The 23,527-nt window shown below is 42.6% G+C and overlaps 1 protein-coding gene across 1 annotated transcript in view; it reads right to left on the reverse strand.

Moving 5' to 3' along the window:
* The window catches only part of DEPTOR (DEP domain containing MTOR interacting protein), a 136,639-nt gene that overhangs the window by 41,882 nt on the left and 71,230 nt on the right, over positions 1–23,527 (reverse strand). Inside the window, exons 5-6 of the mRNA XM_025922801.2 lie at positions 3,150–3,335; positions 864–998 (exon numbers count right to left, since the gene is read on the reverse strand). Coding sequence (XP_025778586.2) covers positions 864–998; positions 3,150–3,335 — 321 coding nt within the window. The remainder of the gene's footprint in view (positions 1–863; positions 999–3,149; positions 3,336–23,527) is intronic.

Here is a 23,527-nt window from a genome sequence, read left to right on the forward strand (position 1 = left end):
GAGCAAAAGGAATGAATTCCCTTCCCTGAAGGTGATATACTGAACTGAGGGTGAACAGGGCACTGAACAAATGGAGTCGGGGGGGGTTTCAAGGCAGTGATTATTACCATCAGAGACCACGCAATCTAATCCTAGGAGAGAGGTGGGTAACGGACTTTGAGAAGGTGGTCGTATCTGTGAGTTACAGGTTCCCGTGGGCTGAAGAACTGATTGGGTCAAGGAGGAATTGTGTCTAAGCACAAGCTCATCGACAATCTTTGTACCTAGATTTTTTTTTTTCTGGAATGTAAAGGCCATGCAGTTTGATCAGTAGATTTTGAAACTGCAAGGCACCAAGAGTCATTTCCAGGGATAGTTGGGTTTTGCACAGATCTGTGCTTCTTCCTTGGGGGTGCTAAGGCCCCAAAGACCTCTGCATCTGTTCAAACTCTCTTCAGGACCGAGGGGCATCTCCCAGCTGATACCTTCAACTGTCTTTGGAACGACCTCTGAAGAGAGCTGCCTTGCCCACGGTCAGGCCCTCCGCCCAGGGCAGCCAACATCAAATGACTGGTTAACATGAGGGTTTAACAGAGTTGAGTCCCAATTTGGGACAATTGTGAAGGGCCATCCCACCTCCAGAGCTCCCCTTGGGGTCAGTGCAGCCTTCCCTGACGCTACACTGCAGCCCGATTCTCCCTCTGCCCAAATCTGCGTGCTTCCCTTCCTCTCGACAGGCCTTGGCTCCACGAGCATGCTGTCACAAGATTCCCACGCACTAGCCTCCCCCGTCTGAGAATCTGCTTCCCAAGGAACGCAGCCCGCACATGTCCCAAGTGCCCCACAGCCCCAGCCACAAACGGGGCTGCCTTTCGGCCACTCACCGGACTTGGGGTTGCAGAGCACAGGGGGGCTGCTGCTGAGGGTGGGGCTGCTGCTAAAGTAGCCACTGCTGCCACAGCTGCTCATGCTGCTTCTCCGCACCGCAGACACGATCTTGATCTCCTTGCTGGGGCTGACTGTGAGGGCCAGAAACACACAGTCAGGAGGGCGGCGGCCATGAGACACACGGGCTTTCAGCCATGAGACACAGCAGGCGCGTCACACGTGCCAGAAAAAGGCTCCCTGGCCTCGGAGTCAGAGGAGCAAGAATCCGACTTGCAGCCTTCCACTCGCTAATAGCATCACCTGGGGCCACTCGCCTCAGTTCTCTGAGCTTCAATTTCCCCAGCTGTGAAGTGGGTATAATGCAACAGGATCGGTACAAGGAGTGGGTTATATAATGTACGTGAAAGTACGCAGCCATATAAAACGTTATTTCGAGAACGACCGAGCCCATCCATGCTAGGCAGCCCCTGGAAGGGGGTAAATTAACTGCCGGCTATACACTTAATGGATTAACAGTAATAATAAATGCCTCCCGATCTAATAGCAAGTCATGAATCACCCAGAGCCGTGGAAGAAGGAGATTAACACACATTAACACATATTTCGGCTTTGGAAGTGTATGTGAGGCAGCAGTTTTGTGATCTGATCTGGTTCTCTTTGCCACAGAGCCGGTGGCTCTCAACAGGGAGAGGAGAAGGTGTGTGTTCAAACGAAAGAAGCCGTAGGTAGAGAGCATCCCGCTTAGTGCCTGGAACATGGAAAGCACAAAATAACTACTGGCTTTTATGGTGACCATGGCCACTATATCCTCTTTCTCATCAGTGTCACTTTTCGGGTCTATTGGGTCCACAAGAAACAGGCAAACCTTAGAACTAGTAAGAACGTGAACAGGTACTCGGCATTTGCGGGAGACTGCGACCTGCGACCCTGAGGAACACGTGATGTGTGTGTGCACACACCTGACCCTCTAGTGCTTACTCTCTCCTCTTGCTTCATTCTTTCTTCCACCCTGGCTGTGTCCGAGGAGCTCCAGGGCGAGGGAGATTGGGGAGGAGAGAGCAGAAATAGAGAGAGTTAAGACAGAACTGGTGTGAGATCCAGCTCTGTCCACCACTTTCTAATGGTGTGACCTTGGGTAAGCCCCTCCATTGTTCCAAGCCTCAGTTTCTCCACCCATAAAATGGGGATAAGAAAAGTCCTTCCTCTTTAGGATGTTGTGAGAATTAATAAAATTCAGGCACATAAGCCTAGCCCAGTGCCAGGGGCACAGAAAGGACTCGATGTAGCTACAAGTACTCTTGCACCTCCCACAAATAACCACATTTTCAAGACACACATTTTCATTGTGCCCCGAGTTTCAGGTGAAGCCCAGAATTTCCAAACCTTAGGCCAACCAGTTCCTTGAGTCAATGCCAAGTTTTCAGAGGAGTTGAAGATATCCCTTTAAGTACCCCTCTTCTTCAAATGACACATCAAGTTAACCTTTTCCGGACGAGTGGGGTTATCTTTGTGAACATCTGTCAGCATCATTTCTGTCAAGGTTCATTGTAAATATGGGACTGTTTGACCTTCCATGTAACGTCCGAGGCTTTACGAGCTCCTCTGTTTGCTTTTCACAATTTTTCTTTGTTCTGGGTCACCCCTTCATGACAGGTTGACAGTCAGTTGCCTTTGACTTGTCTATGCCCTCAGAAGTCTTTATTTACCATTAAAGCACACAGTTTTTCAGTGCTGTGATTTAGAAAACTGGATAATTAATGACATATAAGAACTGTTTATCAATGAAAAGCAAGTAAGGCAAAATGAGAGGTTAAGAGGTCTTGTATAATGTAAATACATATTTTATAAAACGATCTTCATGACATCTAAGTTGACAGCCCAGGAACAATTTGGTAATGCTGGGTTTCCCTGCCCTCCACCCCATACTTCTTGGTTATGAATAAATAAAAATGTGCTGGAGAGGGGCACCTGGGTGGCGCAGTCGGTTAAGCGTCCGACTTCAGCCAGGTCACGATCTCGCGGTCCGTGAGTTCGAGCCCCGCGTCGGGCTCTGGGCTGATGGCTCAGAGCCTGGAGCCTGTTTCCGATTCTGTGTCTCCCTCTCTCTCTGCCCCTCCCCCGTTCATGCTCTTCTCTCTCTGTCCCAAAAATAAATAAACGTTGAAAAAAAAAATTAAAAAAAAAATGTGCTGGAGAAACTAATTTCACAATGCTGAGTTATTACCCTAATACTTCTCAAAAGACAAATGCATGTGATCAGTTACATGGTGAAACTGACATACCGGACATAAAACTGGTGGATTTCCGATTGTCGTGGCTCTGCTTCCTCAGGCAGAAGGGACTGTCGTGAGTTTCCTGGGAAGAGGGGGACTTCTCATTGAGCAGCTCCATCAGTCTGCGCCTCCGCCGGAAGTTCATTCTGAACTGGTAGAGAAGGTTGCTGTCCACAAATGGGTGCTTGTTGGACACTGAGGAGAAAGAACAGACGAGCATGACTGGCATCCTGGCCACTGAGCACTGCAGCCAGAAGATTCCACCCAATGGGGACAAAAGTCTTAAGAAAGAGTTTAATTCTACAGATGCCGCCATGAGCTTGTAATCCACACATGGTCCCAAATTCCTTCTGTACCGTGCACTTTAGAAATTTTCTAATCAATTCCTCCAGGGGAGCTCTGCCTGACCTCAACCCTGATCTAAGTCAGACTCTTCCTGGTGTTGCCCCAGCCCCTACTGAACCTCCCTCCATCTGAGCACTTACCACACTGCACCTGCATTATCCATTCACTTCCCTGCCTTTCCCACTCAACTCTAGGCTCTCTGGGGCAGTGATCACGGCTTCATTTAGCCCTGTGTCCCCAGTACGCAGCAAAGTGCTAGTCCCATAGCAACACATGCAATTATTTTTTAACTTTTTTATTTGGAAATAATTAAAGACTCAGGGAGTTGCAAAAATAATAGAGACTCCATACCGTTTGTTTGCTTGTTTGTTTTGGTGGTGGGGAGAGCACATCTTTTTCTCCCAACTAAGTCACTCTGCTTAAGGGCCCAGACCGTTAATCATTCCGGCATCTTGAAATCCTAGACTACCATGTGTTTGGCTCAGAGTAGGTACTCCATAAAAGGCTGGAAGTGAATAGTCTGTGACAGGTAGATAAGCAGCATATCCAGGACACAATCTAACTTTAAACTGTTTAGCGGCTAGTCTATACCACTTCCCCCTAAACCAATCTGTGGGCTCGTGGTATGACCGTGCTGGGTCAGCAAATGCAAGCTTGGGGTGTAGCTGTATTTATTGTGCACACTTGCTATGAGTAATTCTTCTGGTTACATGGATATCAGAGTCTCAAAAAGGTGGGTCCCTATTAAGAGAGTCCACTGCCAACGTTTAACTTAATGATTCATATGGGTGTTTCACACTCTTCAAATGGTGATAAACTAGTCACTTTGGTGAAGTGAATGATGTTGGCCCCAAAGACAAATATACTTAATTCAGGGGTAGTTCTGCATGTTCTTAATAAATAATGCATCCTTGGATTTGGGAGATGCTGAATGCATCCTGAACCAAGAGATAAGCCAATTACACTTTGATATGATATCTACACAAAGTGGTTCTTTTTTGGATAGTCAAATTTTTATAGAAATTTACTACATCGCTACATTTGAAAATACTATAATAAAATTTTGTAGGTAAGTTATTTATTTCTGGCAGACTTTTCTGAGTTTATTAAGATTCTTTGAATCCTCAAGTTGACCTTGGCAACAGTATCTTAAATTACAACCTGAAAATACACAGTTCTATATACATTTATTGACATCTACCGTTTTCTCTTTGGACTGTGAATTATATGAAACATTAGCCCTGCTAATAAATAAATCCAGAAAAACATTCTGAATCCAAACAAATTCCATAATGGCTAAAAGTACCTTAGAAAGAATTTTTTTAGTGTTTATTTATTTTTGAGAGGGACAGAGAGATAGAACATGAGTGGGGGAGGGGCAGAGAGAGAGGGAGACACAGGATCCAAAGCAGGCTCTAGGATCTGAGCCGTTAGCATACAGCCTGACGTGGGACTCAAACCCACGGACCATGAGATCACCTCCTGAGCTGAAGTCAGATGCTTAACGGACTGAGCCACCCTGGTGCCCCTAAAAAGTGTTTTTAATTGAAGCGGAAATATGACTATCAATTTAATCTCCTCAGGCTTTAAATACTGACCAAGGGTTAAGTCATACCCATTCTCCATTCTCCACCTCCCTAGCTCTCCACTACCTATGGCTCAGAGGATAAACTGAGCACCTAAGATAAGATAAAAGGGTTAAATTTAAATAGTCCTTATTCATCACATTCTCTCTCCAATAGTGTAAATGACCTTAACCGTGACCAAATCAGGGAAAAGAAAAATTGGATTCGATAGTAGACCATACCTGTTTAACATAATGCAAGCAGATTGTAAGAACTCAAACAATTATACATTTATTATTGCATAACCACTGTTGTTTTCACAGTTACCAGCATGTACTGATGATATATTGCCATTTGGCTTCTGGGAATTCAATTTTATGATGCACCATATTTAACACCCCACTGCAAGTTTCAAGGACTTATTTGGATTTTAGTGTGTGAGGAGCAGCCACACTGTGAACTGAGTATCTCCATGTGTTCATCCCCCAGCTGTGTGGCTGGCATAGCTGGAGTCCAATTCTCCTCTCAGAATAGAAAAATGACAATTGCATGTGTCACTCGCATTGTTTTCAATGAATTACGTTGCTTCTAAAAGGGTTCTTTTTCTCTCTCTCTTATTAAAAGTTTAATGACATGAACACTGAATACCGCGCACTTGCTTTGTTTGTGAGTGTAGCCTTAGGTATAAAACAGATAATCGTAGTTACAAAAGCTTAAAGAGCACAGGTAGAAGCCATACTATAGGATCAACCAGTCACACAAGGCATCATTCATGTATCCGACAATGTGAGCACCTGCTAAGTGGCGCACACTATCCCAGCCATCTATCTTAGCGTGGTGACTGCAATGTGACACCTGTTCTGTTCATCCTTTCAAGCCCATACCCTGTTTCATATAATAACAAAACAAGTAAGCTGGGACTTTACTCAACATTTTCTTATGCCGAATAACTTCTAGAAATGAGTTGCATGCAATAAAAAGCAATCGTTCTAGAATCCGATGACGTCAGTTTTGATCCCAGTTCACCAACTTGACTGGCGGAGTGATTTGGGCAGTTTATTAAACATTTTAAGTTTGCACGGCTTTGCTGTGAAGAAGAAATGGAATAACTGGTGTGAGAGATTTGGAATGTCATCTGGAATCTACTGAAATCTAGTGGTTTAAGTCTTCTCGTTCTTAGACTCATAAAGATTGACTGCAGCCTTTGGTCATTTAAGTTTCTGCACAGAACCTGTTTCTTCTGCCTTTTCTGCCCTTCTTTCAAAGAACACTTCACCCATCTCCCACACACAGGTCTGTCACCTTTTCACTCATGAAAAATACGGAATCTTAACCAGATATCCAGATCTAGATTGGCAACTATTCCAATGGGAGATGTTTAAATCTCAGAAGAGACAAAAACAAGAAGTAGGGAGTGAGTTAAGACACAGGACGTTTTAGGAAGTAACTAGATGAAGAAAGCCATTTTTATAGCCATAAATTACATATGTAGAGTCTCAAGAAATACACAATGGCTAAATGACATATAGTTCGTATTCCGGAAAGAAAAAGGAATTGGTTCTCTCCATACTTTAACATGACATTCTCTATATTAAATACAAAACCATTTGCTACATAGGAGTCTTGCTTTTTGCTAAACACAGAAGAAATTACCTCAACTATGGGGGAAAAAATTAAAGGGAAGGAAAGACAAATCAATTGGCAGACTGTGACTGGTGTCTCTAAATCTGGAGACTGTTCCAGTCCTTCACTTCTCAGATCTCAACACTATACTGGACTTTTATTTAGAGTAAATGTGGTGTCACGAACAATTCAATAAACTTCATTCTTTGCTCCTTGAGAATATGAAGCTGTAAACAGGAATAAGTAAGAAGAGAGAATATTCAAAGTGAACATTCAAGATCTAGTATTATTATGGGGAAAGATAGGATTCAGTAGGCAGAGAGGGAAAGGATAGGACCTGAGGTTCCTGAGTGGGGAAAAACACCTATTTTGGAACAATGCTGGGAGTGTCTGACCACAGCAAACCCCCTCAGGGGTAAGGTTCATCTTAAGAATGTAACAGACACCACTTCTCACCCTCAGGTTCCTCTCAGGAATTTGAAAAAAAGACCTAACTAAAAATAACTAGTAGACCATTAAAGTATGACCTACAGGGAAGGTATGGCCGTAGACCACCCCTCATATAATGGAATCGAGCCCATCAGGAATGGACAACTCAGCACCCAGAGCTATCAAGCCAATAAGGGTAGGACCTGTGAAGGAACAAGGGGGAAGGGTTGGGGTGCTGACCAGAACCTTGGAAAACAAAGACCCTTGCCTATTGCCAGGAGCATTCACTTTCAGAGGTTCCCCCCTCAGTAAAGAGAGCTTTCATACCCTGATCTTATACTCTAATAAACTTTTGCCTACTGCTCATTATATTATGCATCCACCTCTTTATTCTTCAAAGCAGTGAGACCACAAATCCTGGGTATTCAGGTAAAAAAAAAAAAAAACCTGCAATATTCTGGTTGTGCTCTTATAATTACAGTTGTAATTAAAAAGTGATAACTATTGACTTATTCAATTTATATTCCTGGGACTTATGAAGACTTCCCTTTTATACTGGTGGCATTCCCAAAGGACTTGACTTGGCTTGGTATCAAAATAGATATAAAACAGGAGAAAAAGCAGCCACAGCCAGAAAGCTAAAGCCATTAAATACAAGAGGGTCTAATTGCTTATGAAAGCGGGGGTTCTAGAAGCACTAAGCTCACAATGTTGTTGATATTTGGTAAGAGAAAATAGATCCTGATTTGCAGTGTGCCTTTACTTTTCAGAAAGCATGAAGGAAATGGCATGTAATCTACCAAAATAACAAAGTGACATAGTTGACTTTTTGTGGATAATGTGGCTACGTTTTTCTCTTATAAGTTGTTAGGATGACTTTAACAAACACAAAGAGATTTTTAAAAGTGATTATCGGGACACCTGGGTGGCTCAGTTGGGTAAGTGTCCAATTCTTGATTTTGGCTCAAGTCATGATCTCTCGGTTCATGACTTGGAGCCCCATATCAGGCTCTGCACTCTCAGCATGGGGCTGCTGGGGATTCTCTCTCTCTCTCTCTCTCTCTCTCTCTCTCTCTCTCTGCTTCCTCCACTCATTCTCTCTCTTTCTGAAAATAAACTTTTTTAAAAAAAGTGATTATCTACAAGAGGGGAAATTGGCTTCTACTCTACTGACACATATAATCTAAGGATGAATATAAACATTTATCATCTTGAAACCTACAAACTCAGCTGAATATAGAAGACATTTTAAGCTACTTATCTAGTTGAAGGGAGGAAGGTCACATACTTTCATCTATCCTTGAAATGTCTGCTGGCAAATGACCTAACACAACAGGCATCGTGAAGTAAGTGAACTGAATCCGGCAGTGTGATAAGGGGAGATGGACGGGAGTGAGGGGAGAGTATGCACAGACACCAACTGCTCCCGGGATGCACTTCATCAAATCTTTTTATAGGATGGTCTCGGGGCACCTGGGTAGCTCAGTTAGTTAAGCATCTGACTCTTGATTTCAGCTCAGGTCATAATCTCCTGGTTCGTGGGTTCAAGCCCCGTGTCGGGCTCTGCATTAACACTGTGGAGTTAGTGCAGAGCCTGCTTGGGATATTCTCTCTCTCCCTCTCCCTCTCTCTCTCTCTCTGCCCCTCTCCTGTGCCCTCTCTCTCTCACTCACACACAAAATAAATAAATAAACAACAACAACAAAATAAAGGGTGGTCTTGGATCTGGGATCACGTAAGCAATTTAGCAGTGTAAAAAGAGGGCTTAAGCAGAGGGGAGATAAGGATAATGGCTGTCACGGTTAAGAAGAAAGATCAGCAAGGATGAGGATGGGGGGACCATACTACACATGTAAACTGGTGTCAAACCTAAAAGGCCTTCAAGGTCACCTGAAAGAGAGGAAACCCTCACCAGCTGCCATGACTGGCATCTTCATCATCATCGTCCTCCACAGTGGCACAGGTGGGTGTGGCTCACCCTTCCCCCAGGGTACAGTGGTGGGTGAAAGATCATTCTGGGCCATCAGGGCTGTCACTCTATCCCACTCCTCACCTGCTTTCTTACCTCATACATCGCTGTACCTCCTCCCCAAAGGACCACTTAGCACCTGCAGACCTTGCCTAATAGTATTGACAAACCTCAGGGATAAACAGATGGCTGATCTAGTCCTCAGACTTAGCGCTTCTAAAAGGCTAATCAGTTCTCTGTATGAAAATATTGCACCCTCTCTGCCAATAAGACCAAGGCTTTCAGCTGTTTCACGCATCCAGGGAAGTCTTTGCACGCTTTGGTCTCCCTGCTCTTGCTAATACACAGTCCTTCAGACTAGTCCTTCAGAGTCCAAGCATCTCAGGTCACTTAGTATATTGCAGATTTTACAGACTGTCAAGACTAAAAAAAAAAAAAATACTAATATAATGCTTTTTATTAATGTGTTTGGTGGAAAACCAGAACTGAGAATGAACTTCAACAGAAGGTCAAAGCTATTTTTTTTTAATCTGAGATATACTGAAGGCTGTAGCCACCCATCTCAAACCATCCTAAAGGGGATGCAGGAGTTGAAAGAGCCCTGCTTCCCAAAGGAGCAAAAGTCCTTGATTCAAGAACATTGAGCAATTGTATTTAAGTGCCTATGCCATGTAAGGACAGTGTTAGGTGCCTGGAATATAAAACTCTTCAAAAGGCAGTAACAACAGTGAGTCAGAGAACTAAAATAATTACTTCCTGAGCACTGACAACAGTAATAAGAGGATATGAAAACAGGAAATTGGTTTTAGAGTATAAAGTCCTATTAGCTGACAATACTAAAACAAAACACAGTCACAAAGCCAGAACCCAATTACACCAATTTAATTGATCGAAAGGAGGTGAGGAACCAGGATCAAAGTGAGTCTAGTAAAGATGGCAGAAAAGAAGAAAATCAAAACATAGTATTGTGATTGTGTAGGTTTCTGCAGCCTCCATGTCTTACAGCCAGAAATGTAAAGGTAATAAACAGATGGCAGGTCAAAGTATGTTTTATTCTTCACTATGCATCATTAAATAATAGCTGGGTGCCTTCCAAGGACTAGAACCTTTGTTAGTGATAAAACTCAGAACAAAGGGTATGTTTTTCAGAGACTAAATCATACCAAGAGCACAGAGAGGTCTAAAACCAAATTTATTTTGTCCAGGAAATGGAGTATCTCACATACAAAAGTCAATGAAAAGACTTTGTAACTCTGTTCTAGATCTTTTGGGCTTCTTGGCATAAATCCAAAGGCCTAATGAAAGCACCTCAGTGTTGATTTATTTCACATGTATACATTCATCACGGAGTGTGTATAACATACTGTGTAAGGCCAGCATGGATGAAGCCATCACACTTATATTAAGCTCTACCCCACCAAGGCATCTGATGCTGAGAATATTGATAACAATAATGAGAGTAAGAATCGGCTAGCATTTGTTGAGTGACACTCTGTGCCAGGTCCTATGCTTAATAGCACATGCATGATTATATCATTCAGGTCTCATAGCAGCACTATGGGAGAGCTATTATGATTATTCCCATTTTACAGATGAGAAAACAGGATTACACAAGGTAAACTTAACCAAGGTTCCATAGTTATTAACTGGAAGGTCCAAGACAGAAACACTGACAGGTTGACTCTGGAACCCCATCTTGTAATCTCCTGGCTAGACTGTTTCCCAACCAAAGATATAACAATGCCAAATGAGGAAGTGAATAAGCTTACAAACACACACACACACACACACAAAACAGAATTTGCTTTTCTCTCATTTATTCCTGTCTATAGTTTACAGAAGGCAATTTGGATGGGCAGATTTCCACAAAACTCCTCACCAGGCCAAAACATTTATTACCTTGAAACTGCTTATTGAAAGAACAGAACGATGACGGTCTCAGATGGCCCTGGGTTGAACACTAGCTTCACTCTGTTGTATTGTTTTGTTTTGTTTTGTTTTTAAATGATGAACTGCATTGTATTTGTCCAAATTATACAGATGATTTTTTTCACTTTCCATTTTACTCAGCCTGAGAAAACACTGGCAGAATCCTCAAGATTATTCATCTTGATACTCATGTTTTGTTCAGTGCTGAATGCCTAGTCTTTACTAAGTTACTTAACTGCCCTGAGCTTCAATTATATTCATCTGTAATATGAGTTGAAGAACTAATTGCATAACATAGGTAAAAAAGCCCATTATAGTTTCTGGTCCTTAGAGGCACTCCATTAATGTTGGCCATGTGTGGGTTTCCTTGAGAGCCCAAGGTATCAGTACCCAAAAGATACCTTTCCAAGGTATAAGCCTTTGCAGACATCACCCATGTAGGGGAAGAATCTGGAAGCAACTTTAGGTGTTCTGGAAGAAAAGGAGGCATCCAACCTACACCAGATCAATTCAGCAGGGCCAACAACATGGAGAAGGATATCCAGTGTGATGCTAGAAGTACCCAGGAACCATGGCAGGTGAAAACCTACCAAAGCCCGATTCCCAGATGGCATTTTTTTTTTTTTTTTTTTTTTTTTTGGTGGCCATGGTGCTGAGTTTCTTTCTTTTTTTTAGTTTAATTTTCTTAATTTACATCCAAATTAGCATTTAGTGCAACAATGATTTCAGGAGTAGGTTCCTTAATGCCCCTTACCATTTAGCCCATCCCCCTTCCACAACCCCTCTAGTAACCCTCTGTTTGTTCTCCATATTTAAGAGTCTCTTATGTTTTGTCCCCCTCCCTGTTTTTATATTATTTTTGCTTCCCTTCCTTATGTTCATTTGTTCTGTGTCTTAAAGTCCTCATATGAGTGAAGCCATATGATATTTGTCTTTCTCTGACTAATTTCACTTAGCATAATATCCTCTAGTTCCATCCACATAGTTGCAAATGGCAAGATTTCATTCTTTTTGATTGCCGAGTAATACTCCATTGTATATATATATATATATATATATATATATATATATATATATACACCACATCTTCTTTATCCATTCATCCATCGATGGACATTTGGGCTCTTTCCGTACTTTGGCTATTGTTGGTAGTGCTGCCATAAACATCGAGGTGCATGTGTCCCTTCGAAACAGCATACTTGTATCCCTTGGATAAATACCTACTAGTGCAATTGCTGGGTCGTAGGTAGTTCTATTTTAATTTTTTGAGAAATCTCCATACTGGTTTCCAGAGTGGCTGCACCAGCTTGCATTCCCACCGACAATGCAAGAGATCCTCTTTCTCCGCATCCTGGCCAACACCTGTTGTTGCCTGAGTTGTTAATGTTAGCCATTCTGACAGGTATGAGGTGGTATCTCATTGTGGTTTTGATTTGTATTTCCCTGATGATGAGAGATGTTGAGCATTTTTTCATGTGTCAGTTGCCCATCTGGATGTCTTCTTTGGAGAAGTGTCTATTCATGTCTTTTGCCCATTTCTTCACTGGATTATTTGTGTTTTTTTGGGGTGTTGAGTTTGATAAGTTCTTTATAGATTTTGGATACTAACCCTTTATCTGATATGTTGTTTGCAAATATCTTCTCCCATTCCGTTGGTTGCCTTTTAGTTTTGCTGCTTGTTTCCTTCGCTGTGCAGAAGCTTTTTATTTTGATGAGGTCCCAGTAGTTCATTTTTGCTTTTGTTTCCCTTGCCTGTGGAGACGTGTTGAGTAAGAAGTTGCTGCGGCCAAGATCAAAGAGGTTTTTTGCCTGCTTTCTCCTTGAGGATTTTCATGACTTCCTATCTTACATTTAGGTCTTTCATCCATTTGAGTTTGTTTTTGTGTCTGGTGTAAGAAAGTGGTCCAGGTTCATTCTTCTCCATGTCGCTGTCCAGTTTTCCCAGCCCCACTTGCTGAAAAGACTGTCTTTATTCCATTGGATATTCTTTCCTGCTTTGTCAAAAATCAGTTGGCCGTACGTTTGTGGGTCCATTTCTGGGTTCCCTATTCTGTTCTATTGATCTGAGTATCTGTCGTTATGCCACCCAGATGGCAATTTCTAACTCTTCCCAGAAAGGTTACCACAGAATGTGCTGTAACTTTACTGTAGAGCAATTTATCAGGTGCTCCTTATGAGACTGAAGAGTATGGTACATTCAAAATAGGAAAAAGAAGATATTCAAAAAAGAAAGAAATCAGTGGTGAGATTTAAGTTGTTTTTTTTTTTAAACTGTCTTCCTATATTTTCTATATCATTTATATCTGTATTCACCTTTTCTTATACCAAAAAGGGATATAGATATTGGAAAATCCTTGCCTACTTTTTAAAAGATAAACTTTATATTTTGAAATCATTTTAGATTCATAGAAAGGCAGCAAAATATAATACAGACAATTCCCATTCACCCCAGAAGCCCCCTAATGTTAAGATAATCACGGTGCAGTGGTCCAAACTAAGACATTAACCTCGGTTCCCTTCTGTTTCAAATATCACTTAGAGCAATAAGGAACTCCGTGTGTGGACAAAAGAAGAAAACTATTCCTTGGAAGCCCATGTTTCACAGGGAAGATCCCATAGTCACTTAATGATAAAGACATTTGTCCTTGTGGATGACAATGCTGGCTGCTGTCCAAAACACATTCTCTCTTTCTTCCGCCTTTATTATTTGCTCAGGGTAGCAGTGTGCCTGGGTAAAAGCATTAGTTCACTGATTGCCTTCCACCAAGGGGTGACCATGTGACATAGTTCTGGCCCATGTGATATAGGTATAATTCCCTGGGAAAGGCAACCTTTCCTAAAGAAAAGCAGTCTTGCTAGGTGACAGCTCTCGGCCATTCTATCTTCTTCCTGCCCACAGTGCAGACTTGAGGCCTGGCATCCATTAGGAAGGGCCACACAGAGATGGATGGGGCTATATCCACCTCTTACCAGCCCAGGATTCTCCACCTGGAACAGCTTGCTGCCTGAGCTGTTCCAGGAACTGCTCTATTCAAGCCCGTCATTACTACATTTGCTGTTATTTGCGGCAAAACAGAATCCTGATGCTGTTCCAAACCCAGGCTTAGAGACATGAAATTAAAAGCTCAAAAAACAAATGCTTTCTGTTTATTTGCAGCCCACACCTTGTAACAAACGATGCTTGATTCAGAGGCCAAGAGGGATAAGACATAAAGTCACACAGACAAAAGATATGCCTTCCAGCAACTCATCTCTGACTCCCCTGTGATTGAACTGGTTATGGACAGTCCCTCGGCCTCAATTTTTACATTTGTGGAAAAGAAATTACAGTAACTTCATCTTTTAACCAACACAAGTGAAGTTAATAAACATACAGGGACACATAGATGTCTGAAAGGTCACAATAACGCCAATGCACCATTAATAATATTGTTCTGCTGTCAGCAAAAATCCAAAGGATCCCACAATGAAGAGCAGAAATTTAAGAAAGTGCTCCAGAACTTTGGGTTATATACTGGATAAGCCCTTTCTGAGTAATGAGAGAACCAGTCTAAGTGATGGCAGTCAACAATTTCTGACTTGTGGAAATATTTAAAAATCAAAGGGAATATTAAAAAAACAGAGGTGAAAGAAAATATGATTGTGAAATCAGTGTGCTGGGGAAGGGAGAATTGTCGTCACCATTCCAGAAATTTGTGTCGCTGGCACCCAGCTTTATGGGGGTGTCCAAACCAACACTGCAAAGTATAGGTAACAAGGTGCTTCTTTAACACAAACATTCAGGAATTCAGCCACAGACAAAGATCTCTGAAATGAGGGACTGAAAAATGACATACACACTCACCAGGATATCACCCTGCCCTGCACTGGTTTCAAAAAGGTCTAGAGGGAGGCTCTCCAGAATAGCAGCCACAGGTCACATGTGGCTGCCAAGCCTTGAGGGGTGGCGAGTCCGAATTGAGATGAGCTGTAAGTGTAAAATCTGCACTGGATCTTAAAATATTGAGTATGAAAAATAAGAACATAAAATAGCTGACTGGTATTTTTCATGTTGATTACATTTTGAAGTGGTATTTTGGAGACAGTGAGTTAAAATATATTAATTACTGAGATGAATTTCACCCGCCTCTACTGTTTTTACTGTGGCCATGAGAAAAGTTAAAAGTATATCTATGGTTTGCATTTGTGGCTCACATCATGTTTCCATTGGAAGCACGATGGGTCTAGAGTAGGGGCTGGTTTTCCATAGGAACAGACCAGCTAAGCACCGAACAAGTTCATCCCTTTAAGTGTAACACTTTGAGAGCTATCTGTCATAGAAGGTAACTCTTATCCCGAGCTTCTGATAGCCAAAGAATCGAGGGTTGTTCTTACCGCAGTCTTTTTCCCCTTCACACTATGTCCCCCATCCTATTTCCTTCATTTTGATGAGGAAGCACATTATGTTCCGACTTGATAGGAATCCCTGCTCGAGATTATGCTCTCAGCAACTGTCAAAGAGGACTTCAGAAGTCCTGCCATATGTAGCAACGTGGATGGAACTGGAGGGTATTATGCTAAGTGAAATGAGTCAGTCAGACAAAAACAGATAGCATATGTTTTCACTCATATATGGATCTTGAGAAACTTAACAGAAGACCATGGGGGAAGGGAAGGGGGAAAAAAAGGTTACAAACAGAGAGGGTGGGAGGCAAACCATAAGAGACTGTTAAATACAGAGAACAAACTGAGGGTGGATGGGGGGTGGGGGAAAGGGGAAAGTGGGCAACGGGTATTGAGGAGGGCACTTGTTGGAATGAGCACTGGGTGTTGTATGGAAGCCAATTTGACAATAAATTATATTTAAAAAAAAAAGAGGACCTCAGAGAGACGGGAATGAGCCAGTGGTTAAAAACCAGCACCTTCCCCTTCTCCCTGGACATGGTGGCTTTGGTAATTTCCAACCACACTGAAACCTGGGCAGGAGCCAAAGGAGTGGCTACAATAAAATGGATAGAAGGAGCGGTGAGGGGTTGGGGGGGCCTCCTTACTGGGTCCAATGTCATCACTGGGACAGAGAAGAAAGTGAAGGAGAGCTTTTTAGAGAAAAAAGCTAGATAAAATGTTAGAGCCTTTAGAATTTTATGTCAATTTTAAAATAACTTATATAGGAGCACCTGGGTGGCTCAGTCAGTTAAGCATCTGACTTCGGCTCAGGTAGTGATCTCACGGTTCATGGGTTTGAGCCCTGCATCGGGGTCTATGCTGACAGCTCAGAGCCTGGAGCCTGCTTCAGATTCTGCATCTCCCCCCTCTCTCTTTGTCCCTCCCCCACTCGCACTCTCTCTCAGAAATAAACATTAAATAAAATAAAATAACTTTTTAAATAACTCTATAAAAACATTATTCTCCAAATTAGATTAAAATTGGTTATGAATATTAATTAACACATATTTTCCCAACTGCAATCTGGATATGTATGTGTGTGTGTGTGTGTGTGTGTGTGTGTGTGTGTGTGTGTATAACTCCTTCTTTAATTTTTAACTTAATCCTGTTGCATAGTCACACCAATCAGAGTTGACCAAATGGTCAGTTTTACACCTAGCAATCACTCCAGGGTACTAATATGCTTCAGCTTGTTTGGCCAATCCTGGTGGAAGAGGGGAGGAGGGAACGATGAGGAGGAGCTGTAGGTCCGAACCCAAAAGACAATCCAGACAGACTGTCTGAGAGGGGACCCTCAGCTAAGAGAAGTGAGTTAGCGTGAGTGGCTGAGAATCTAGAGCCAGAGGCGGCAAGTTGGGGACTTTCTAGAGCTACAAGAATGGTCTGTGATGTAAAAGAGAATGGAGAGATTTCACTCCTTAAAGGAGAGCCTCTTAACTTTCTGTCCCACCTGCCTCCACCCTGCCTGGAGGGCTGTGGTCAAACTTGTGTCCATCAGTAGCCAGGACTTAACACCACAGTTTCCTGACCAGCGGGAGAGAGAAGAGTCATATCCTGATCCAAAATCTGAATTGTCCATTCCACCCTGATACGTGTTTCTACTATACCTGAGACGCTCGTCTACACGTCCCACTAAAAATGACCACTGAAAACCAGCTGAGTCCTTAAACTGCCACACAACACCTAACTGAGTAGTACTTAATACAAGACTGCATAGTTTCCATACACTTCAACTGCACAGAGATTGTGTGCCTCTAAGACTTCCTCGTGTTGTTAAAGAAATGCTGCATTTGGATAAACTGAGGACTATGTACAGCTGGGACACTGGACAACAAGCCGTCAGGAGCAAGGCAGGAGTTGGTAGGAGTGCATGCTTCAGAGCCAAATGCTGCCTGTAGCTAGATCAGTGTCTGTAGACCTGACAAGTTATACTAATGTCAACTAAAGACTGAAATGTTTACATTTCCGACACTGTCGACAAAAGGCCTCTGTTCCTTATGCATTGCACTCTTTTGGAAGATTACATGAGCTAAGGTATCTCTTATTCCCTTCACACTTTCTAATAGTTAAGTCCTGGTGTAGCTACAAGACCTGTTTTCCTTTAACCAAAATCAACACTTCAATGTGTGCCAATGCATCAGCCCTTGACTTTCCCAAGCAACCTTGCTCCCTTATGTTTACACTGCAACAACATTATGGCTGTGTACACGTTTCTTCTTGCTTTGGATTCAGCTACAATAAAAAGTGAAACGGAGCCAAAGCATATCAGAAGGCACAGTGGGATAATTCCCAGAGATTCTAAATTGAGAAGGTAAAACAATTTTATTAGACGATGGCTGTTGATAAAGATTGTGCTTGAAATTAATTATTGAAAGTGGACTGAGAAAATATTCTCTCCAAGCAGTATTTTTGTTCCTATTCAAAGTTTAACATGAAAGAGCTAAGAATGATTATACTAGTGCCAAATACTGTATACTGTCATCTAAAACAACAGGAATAACAATACCAAGTGCACTGATCTGAGGGTAGAGGATGAAATGAACTAACACCAGTAAAGAACAGTCTATCACTTGTGCCTACTTAAAGCATCCCTCCCCTACCTGGTGAGTCTGTCAGTCAAAGGGTTCTGCCCATCTAGGGTCAAGACGTGGGCAGGTGACCCAGGTTCAGCCAATCAGTCACTCCCTAGGGTTTAGCACGGAGCTAATTTCCTGGCTCTAGGTGGCTGGAAGGGATGGCCCTTTCGTCACTAGTTCCTGGCAAGTGGATCCCCAAGAGCTGCTCTAGTACTTCTCCAGGCATCTGGTTTTTCAATGTTTCCTTTAACTGTCAGCTAGCTCTGCCTATGTTTAAAGCAAATAATGATTGGGGCTGCTTATACTGAAAGAACGCTAGCTGGTATAAATACTCAGCACTGTGCCCAGCAAATGGTAAGGTTTCAATAAGTGGTCACTACCGCCATCCATTCATTTAACACTTTCTTTCTTTCTTTCTTTCTTTCTTTCTTTCTTTCTTTCTTTCTTTCTTTCTTTCTTTCTTTTTTTTCTGAATAGTCAATATACCAATGCCAAGCTACTGGGGACACAGAGAGAGAAAACCAATTCTCTGTACTCAAAGCACTGAACATTCTAGTTAAGGGTAAAGAAAAATGAAGATACTGACTGGATGCCATCTGTAATACAAAAATCTTCTTGTTGGTAGCAAGAAGTTACCAAAGGCCAAAAGTAAGAGAACGTGAGTAGGAGAGTCTTGATGGACAGGAAGGGAGGGTAGGCCAGCAATGGTAGGTTGCTATTGACAGAGACTCTCTCCTTTTCTGACTCTATAGTCACATTCTCCTGAACCCTCTTTTCTATTAGGCCTTGACCTTGGCCCCCATCCTGTCTTTGGCTTGCCCAGCCCAGTCTTAAAGAATCCTCCTAAGTCAGTCTGGTGAGAACCACCCCCTCCCACCCTCGATATTCAATCACTCTTGATATTTGACCAAATTTCTCCTCTTCCATCTTTGCTTGCAAGTCCTTGGCCTACCTTCCTTAAGAATTCTCTTAAACTGGTTTAGCAAGAATCCCCTTAGGGGCGCCTGCCTGGGTGGCTCAATCGATTAAGCGTCTGACTCCTGATTTCAGCTCAGGTCATCATCTCACTGTTAGGAGATCGAGCCCCGTGTCAGCCTCCGCACTGGGCATGGAGCCTGCTTAAGATTCTCTCTCCTCCTCTGCCTCTCCCCATCTCTTTCTCTCTCTCTCTCAAAAGAAAAGAAAAGAAATGAAAAGAGAAAAAAGAAAAGAATCCCTCTACGCTTGATGTCTCCTATTAATAAATTTCCATCTCCTGACCCCTTTGTTCTGTCCTCACAGTATTCAGAGTTTGGCCCCATCTCCCTTCACCACTGCAATACTCCTATTGCAGTAGTCTTGGGGCAAGTCCTCCTTAGTGTTCTAACTGTCAGAATACTTTTCTTTTCCGAAGTATCACTCAGTCTTGGGCCAGTTGCAATCTTGCCTTCAGCCTCAATCATCAGGGCCATTTTTCTTCCCTTCCTCCCATCCTTCTCTCTCTCTCTCTCTCTCTCTCTTTCATCCTTTCTTTAGGCAGGCTATTCCAGGCTCAGGCTGAACTCTTGTCAGTGATCGTAATTACTGGTAAGATGGGGCTAATTCCTGTCTGGCTCTGGCATCTAGCTTCCTGGGTGGCAGGTTCCAAGCTCTCTCTCCATGGCTGTCAGACCGAACGTCTCAGCTACTGTCTTCCGCTGCAGAATGGGATAATCACAACTACCCCCGAGCAGCTGGGAGGATTAAAAGGCTAATATACATAAAACCACTTTGGGAATTGCAAAATGTTATATAAATATATTCTTAAAACAAAAGAAAAAGAAAGAGGGCTTGATGAAGTGTTGAAATTGTTGAAGAGCTCTGACTAAATCTTTAAAAGAGGAAATTATACGCCTGGACAGAACAGCAGTAGCCTGATTATCCAGGGTCAACTGCTGCAGCTGTGAACAATTTACCCGTGTGATTATCTGCTTTCTATCCCCCTCCATGTAAGGAAAAGAGAGCTGGAGAGCAGCTAAGGCAGTTGAGGGAGATACTTTATGCGAGTAGAGAAACGCGTTCGCGGCATTTTGCGAAGGTTATACAAACATCTCCAGGCACCTGGTCATTGTTTGGGGCACGGGAATCGTGTATTTTAGGAACCAGCAATTTTTATGGTTACGACATGTGCCAGGCCGTGTGAGCTGACGCAATACAAGTTGAGGAATTTTCTCCCTCACCTAGTGGAGCTTATAACCGGTGTTCAGTCGTCGTTGCTGATGAAGAGCCAGATTGCCTGGATTTGAATGCTGAGTCTACCATTTACTAGCTCTTGTCTTCAGCAAGTTTCTTAACCTTATCTTTAAAAGGAGAATAATTATGATACCTAACTCGAGAGGAGTAAGTGAGTAAATGAGTAGAGTGGTTACAACAGTGGCTGGCACGTGGTAGGGGCTCTATAAATGCTAACTGTTATTTACAATGGACCAGATCGCCTACCATAGCAGGCATTTGGGGGCCATAAGACGTAGACGCCCTGTGGGAAGCTTTGGCCAACTGCTATTATGTAACCTCCACGGCAGCTCTGTGCGGGGAGGAGGGTTACCATAGCAGCCCTGATACAGAAGGGCTCGCCTGGGGGCCTGGCCTGTGACTAGCATCTGGGAACTTGCCTTTTGGAAGGTTCCCTAGGTAACTTCACGATAAGGCAACTTCACCCACCTGGGGACCTGAATTCTGCTCTGCCAGCCTGCCTACGTTGTTTGTACAAACACTATGATTTATGGAGAATACGTGTTTTCCTACTGGGAGTCTGCAACGCTGAGAGTTGTGGCTGGCCAAGCAGGCAGAGTGTACCTCCGTGAGCAACCCCCAACAAAAGCCTCGTACTCTCAAATGGGCTCCCCTGGGCAGAGACACTGCACATGTGTTAGTATATGTCCCTGCTGGAGGAAGGAGCCAGGTCTGTGTGGCCCTGGGAGGGAGGACAGGAAAGCTGTGTCTGGATTTCTCCCGATAACATCTGAGGTGTCTTTTTCCCTGGATGATCCTTCTCTGTGTCCTTTCATTCTGATAAGTTGTAGCCATGAATCCAACTATATGTTGAGTCCTTTTGGAACATGTGGGTGGTCATATGATCTCCCCCCCACCCAAAATGAAAACATAGCTTTCAACGGTATAGAATTCTAATTTCACAAATCTAAAAACCTAAAGAATGGAAGAATTGAGATGTCAACATGGCTACTCAGTAGATGGAGGCACTGGGATCTAATTCCTGTCTGTCTCCCTCCCAAGACAGTGTTCATCCCACTGTAGGTGGCCACACCCAGTTACTACCTCCTGGGCCAAGGAAAACATCTGAATAAGGCACAACACCTAGTAGCTACTCGTTAGCTATGCAGCCTTGGGAAAATACCTTAAAGGCTTTGAACTTACGCTTTTTTTCCCTGGAAAACTATAATATTAATAACAACAATGTCACAGAATTGCTGCTAGATTTTAATAAGATTATATATATATACGTGTGTGTCCTGTGTGTGAAACACATACATATTAAGTATACAACATATTAAAATCTATAAAGTATTTAGCCCGGTGCCTGATATACAGTAAACCTTAATAAATGGAAAAGCTGGATAAATATGTAGCTATGTGGTCAACTTACATACATTTGTATAAATATGGAAATATATGCCTGCATGTGTGTATATAAACACAGACACACATACACACATACATATGCTTGTAAGCTAATGACGCATCTAACAAGTTCCTTCTGGATTACACAGCATCATTCACCCTTCATAAATGGTTAGAATTTTGTAAGTGGGCCTGATTTTTATGCCTACTGGTTTCAGTCTAGGGAACCACCTTTATCTAGAAACCTTCTGCTCAAAGCCTAACGTCTGACCTTCTTTAATGTTTAACCTGTGAAGTTAATTATTAGCTAGAGAATTCAGAGCTTTGCTTAAGACACCAACTGGCATTTGTCATTAGCTCTAACATACACATACGTGGTAGCCATATTTTCATAACTCAAAGTTAGAACCTGTAATCTAGCAATGAATTGCTGTATTAGGAAAACTAGAACTTCCTTGGAAACTCGGATGTCTACAGACAGAGAATATGCAATCCTCCTGAAACCACGGAAAGCAAACTTTGGGGGTTAAGATTTGCCAACAGTGATGCCTTATTTTATCCTTCACATTGCAACTTCAGGGTGTTTGTGTTTATAGCATCACAAAATTACACCGTAGTTGAAGTGTAATGCTCACTCTTTGGAATCATTTGGAAACAATGTGTGGCATCCTCTGTCCTCTCTCTGAAGATGTTATAGTATCAGCCAGTGAACTGTAGTGTAAGAGGTTATTTGTGTATGGAACTTGGTATCACCAAGTTTTCTGTCTGTAGCAAAGACGACAGAACTAACTCTAACCCAAATGCACTGTTTTTCACTGTGGAAAGCCCCGCACTCCAACTAAAACTCTGAGTTCACACTTACTGGCAAATACCCATTTGGACCTTACTATCTGAGTGGCCTCAGACAAACTATTTAATCTATTGGTGGTTTGGTTTCCTTTCCTGTAAAATGGAGAAAATAAGAACACCTGCCATATGGTCAACAATATTATATTGTGCACTTAGAAGTTTGTTAAGAAGATTGATTTCATGTTAGGTGCTCTTTCCACAATAAAATACACTTAGCAACAATAACAAAAAGAATATCTGGGGCACCTGGGTGGCTCAGTCGGTTAGGCGTCCGACTTCAGTTCAAGTCATGATCTCACAGTTGGTGGCTGTGAGCTGCCAACAGCTCAGAGCCTGGAGCCTGGTTCGGATTCTGTGTCTCCCGCTCTCTCTGTCCCTCCCCAGCTCACGCTCTGTCTCTCTGTCTCTCAAAAATAAATTAAAATGGGGCGCCTGGGTGGCTCAGTCGGTTAAGCGTCCGACTTCAGCTCAGGTCACGATCTCACGGTCCGTGAGTTCGAGCCCACGTCGGGCTCTGGGCTGACAGCTCAGAGCCTGGAGCCTGCTTCTGATTCTGTGTGTCCCTGTCTCTCTGCCCCTCCCCTGTTCATGCTCTGTCTCTGTCTCAAAAATAAAATAAATGTTAAAAAAAAAATTTTTTTTAAATAAAAAATAAATTAAAATGTTAAAAAAGATTTTTTTTAAATAACAGAAAGAATATCTGCCTGTTTAAATAAGTTAATATTTGTGACATCATTAGAATAGTGCCCAGCACAGAGTATAAAACAGACAAATAAAAAGTACACCTTCTATTGTTTGCTAATTGCTTTTAGATCCATCTTTTAGTTCAAACAAGACTAAGCTGTCTAAAGCCAGAGGCCACACTGGCACTCTTCCCTCTATTCAGCTTCTTACTGTCAGTGAGCTTAGCACATCAGCAGACATATGAGGCCATCAACAAACAGCTATGCGTTCAATCGTGGCAGCATTGCAAGGAGAAACCATCCTGGAAAACAGTGGCTTGAGGGCCTCTCTAAGGAATGCCTCTAGGTCAGTGGCTTTCAAAATACTTGACGCCAGTGCGCAGTGACAATTTTTATG

The sequence above is a fragment of the Puma concolor genome, chromosome F2, assembly GCF_028749965.1.
Source record: "Puma concolor isolate L17-30 chromosome F2, mPumCon1.1.hap2, whole genome shotgun sequence".
NCBI lineage: Eukaryota > Metazoa > Chordata > Mammalia > Carnivora > Felidae > Puma > Puma concolor.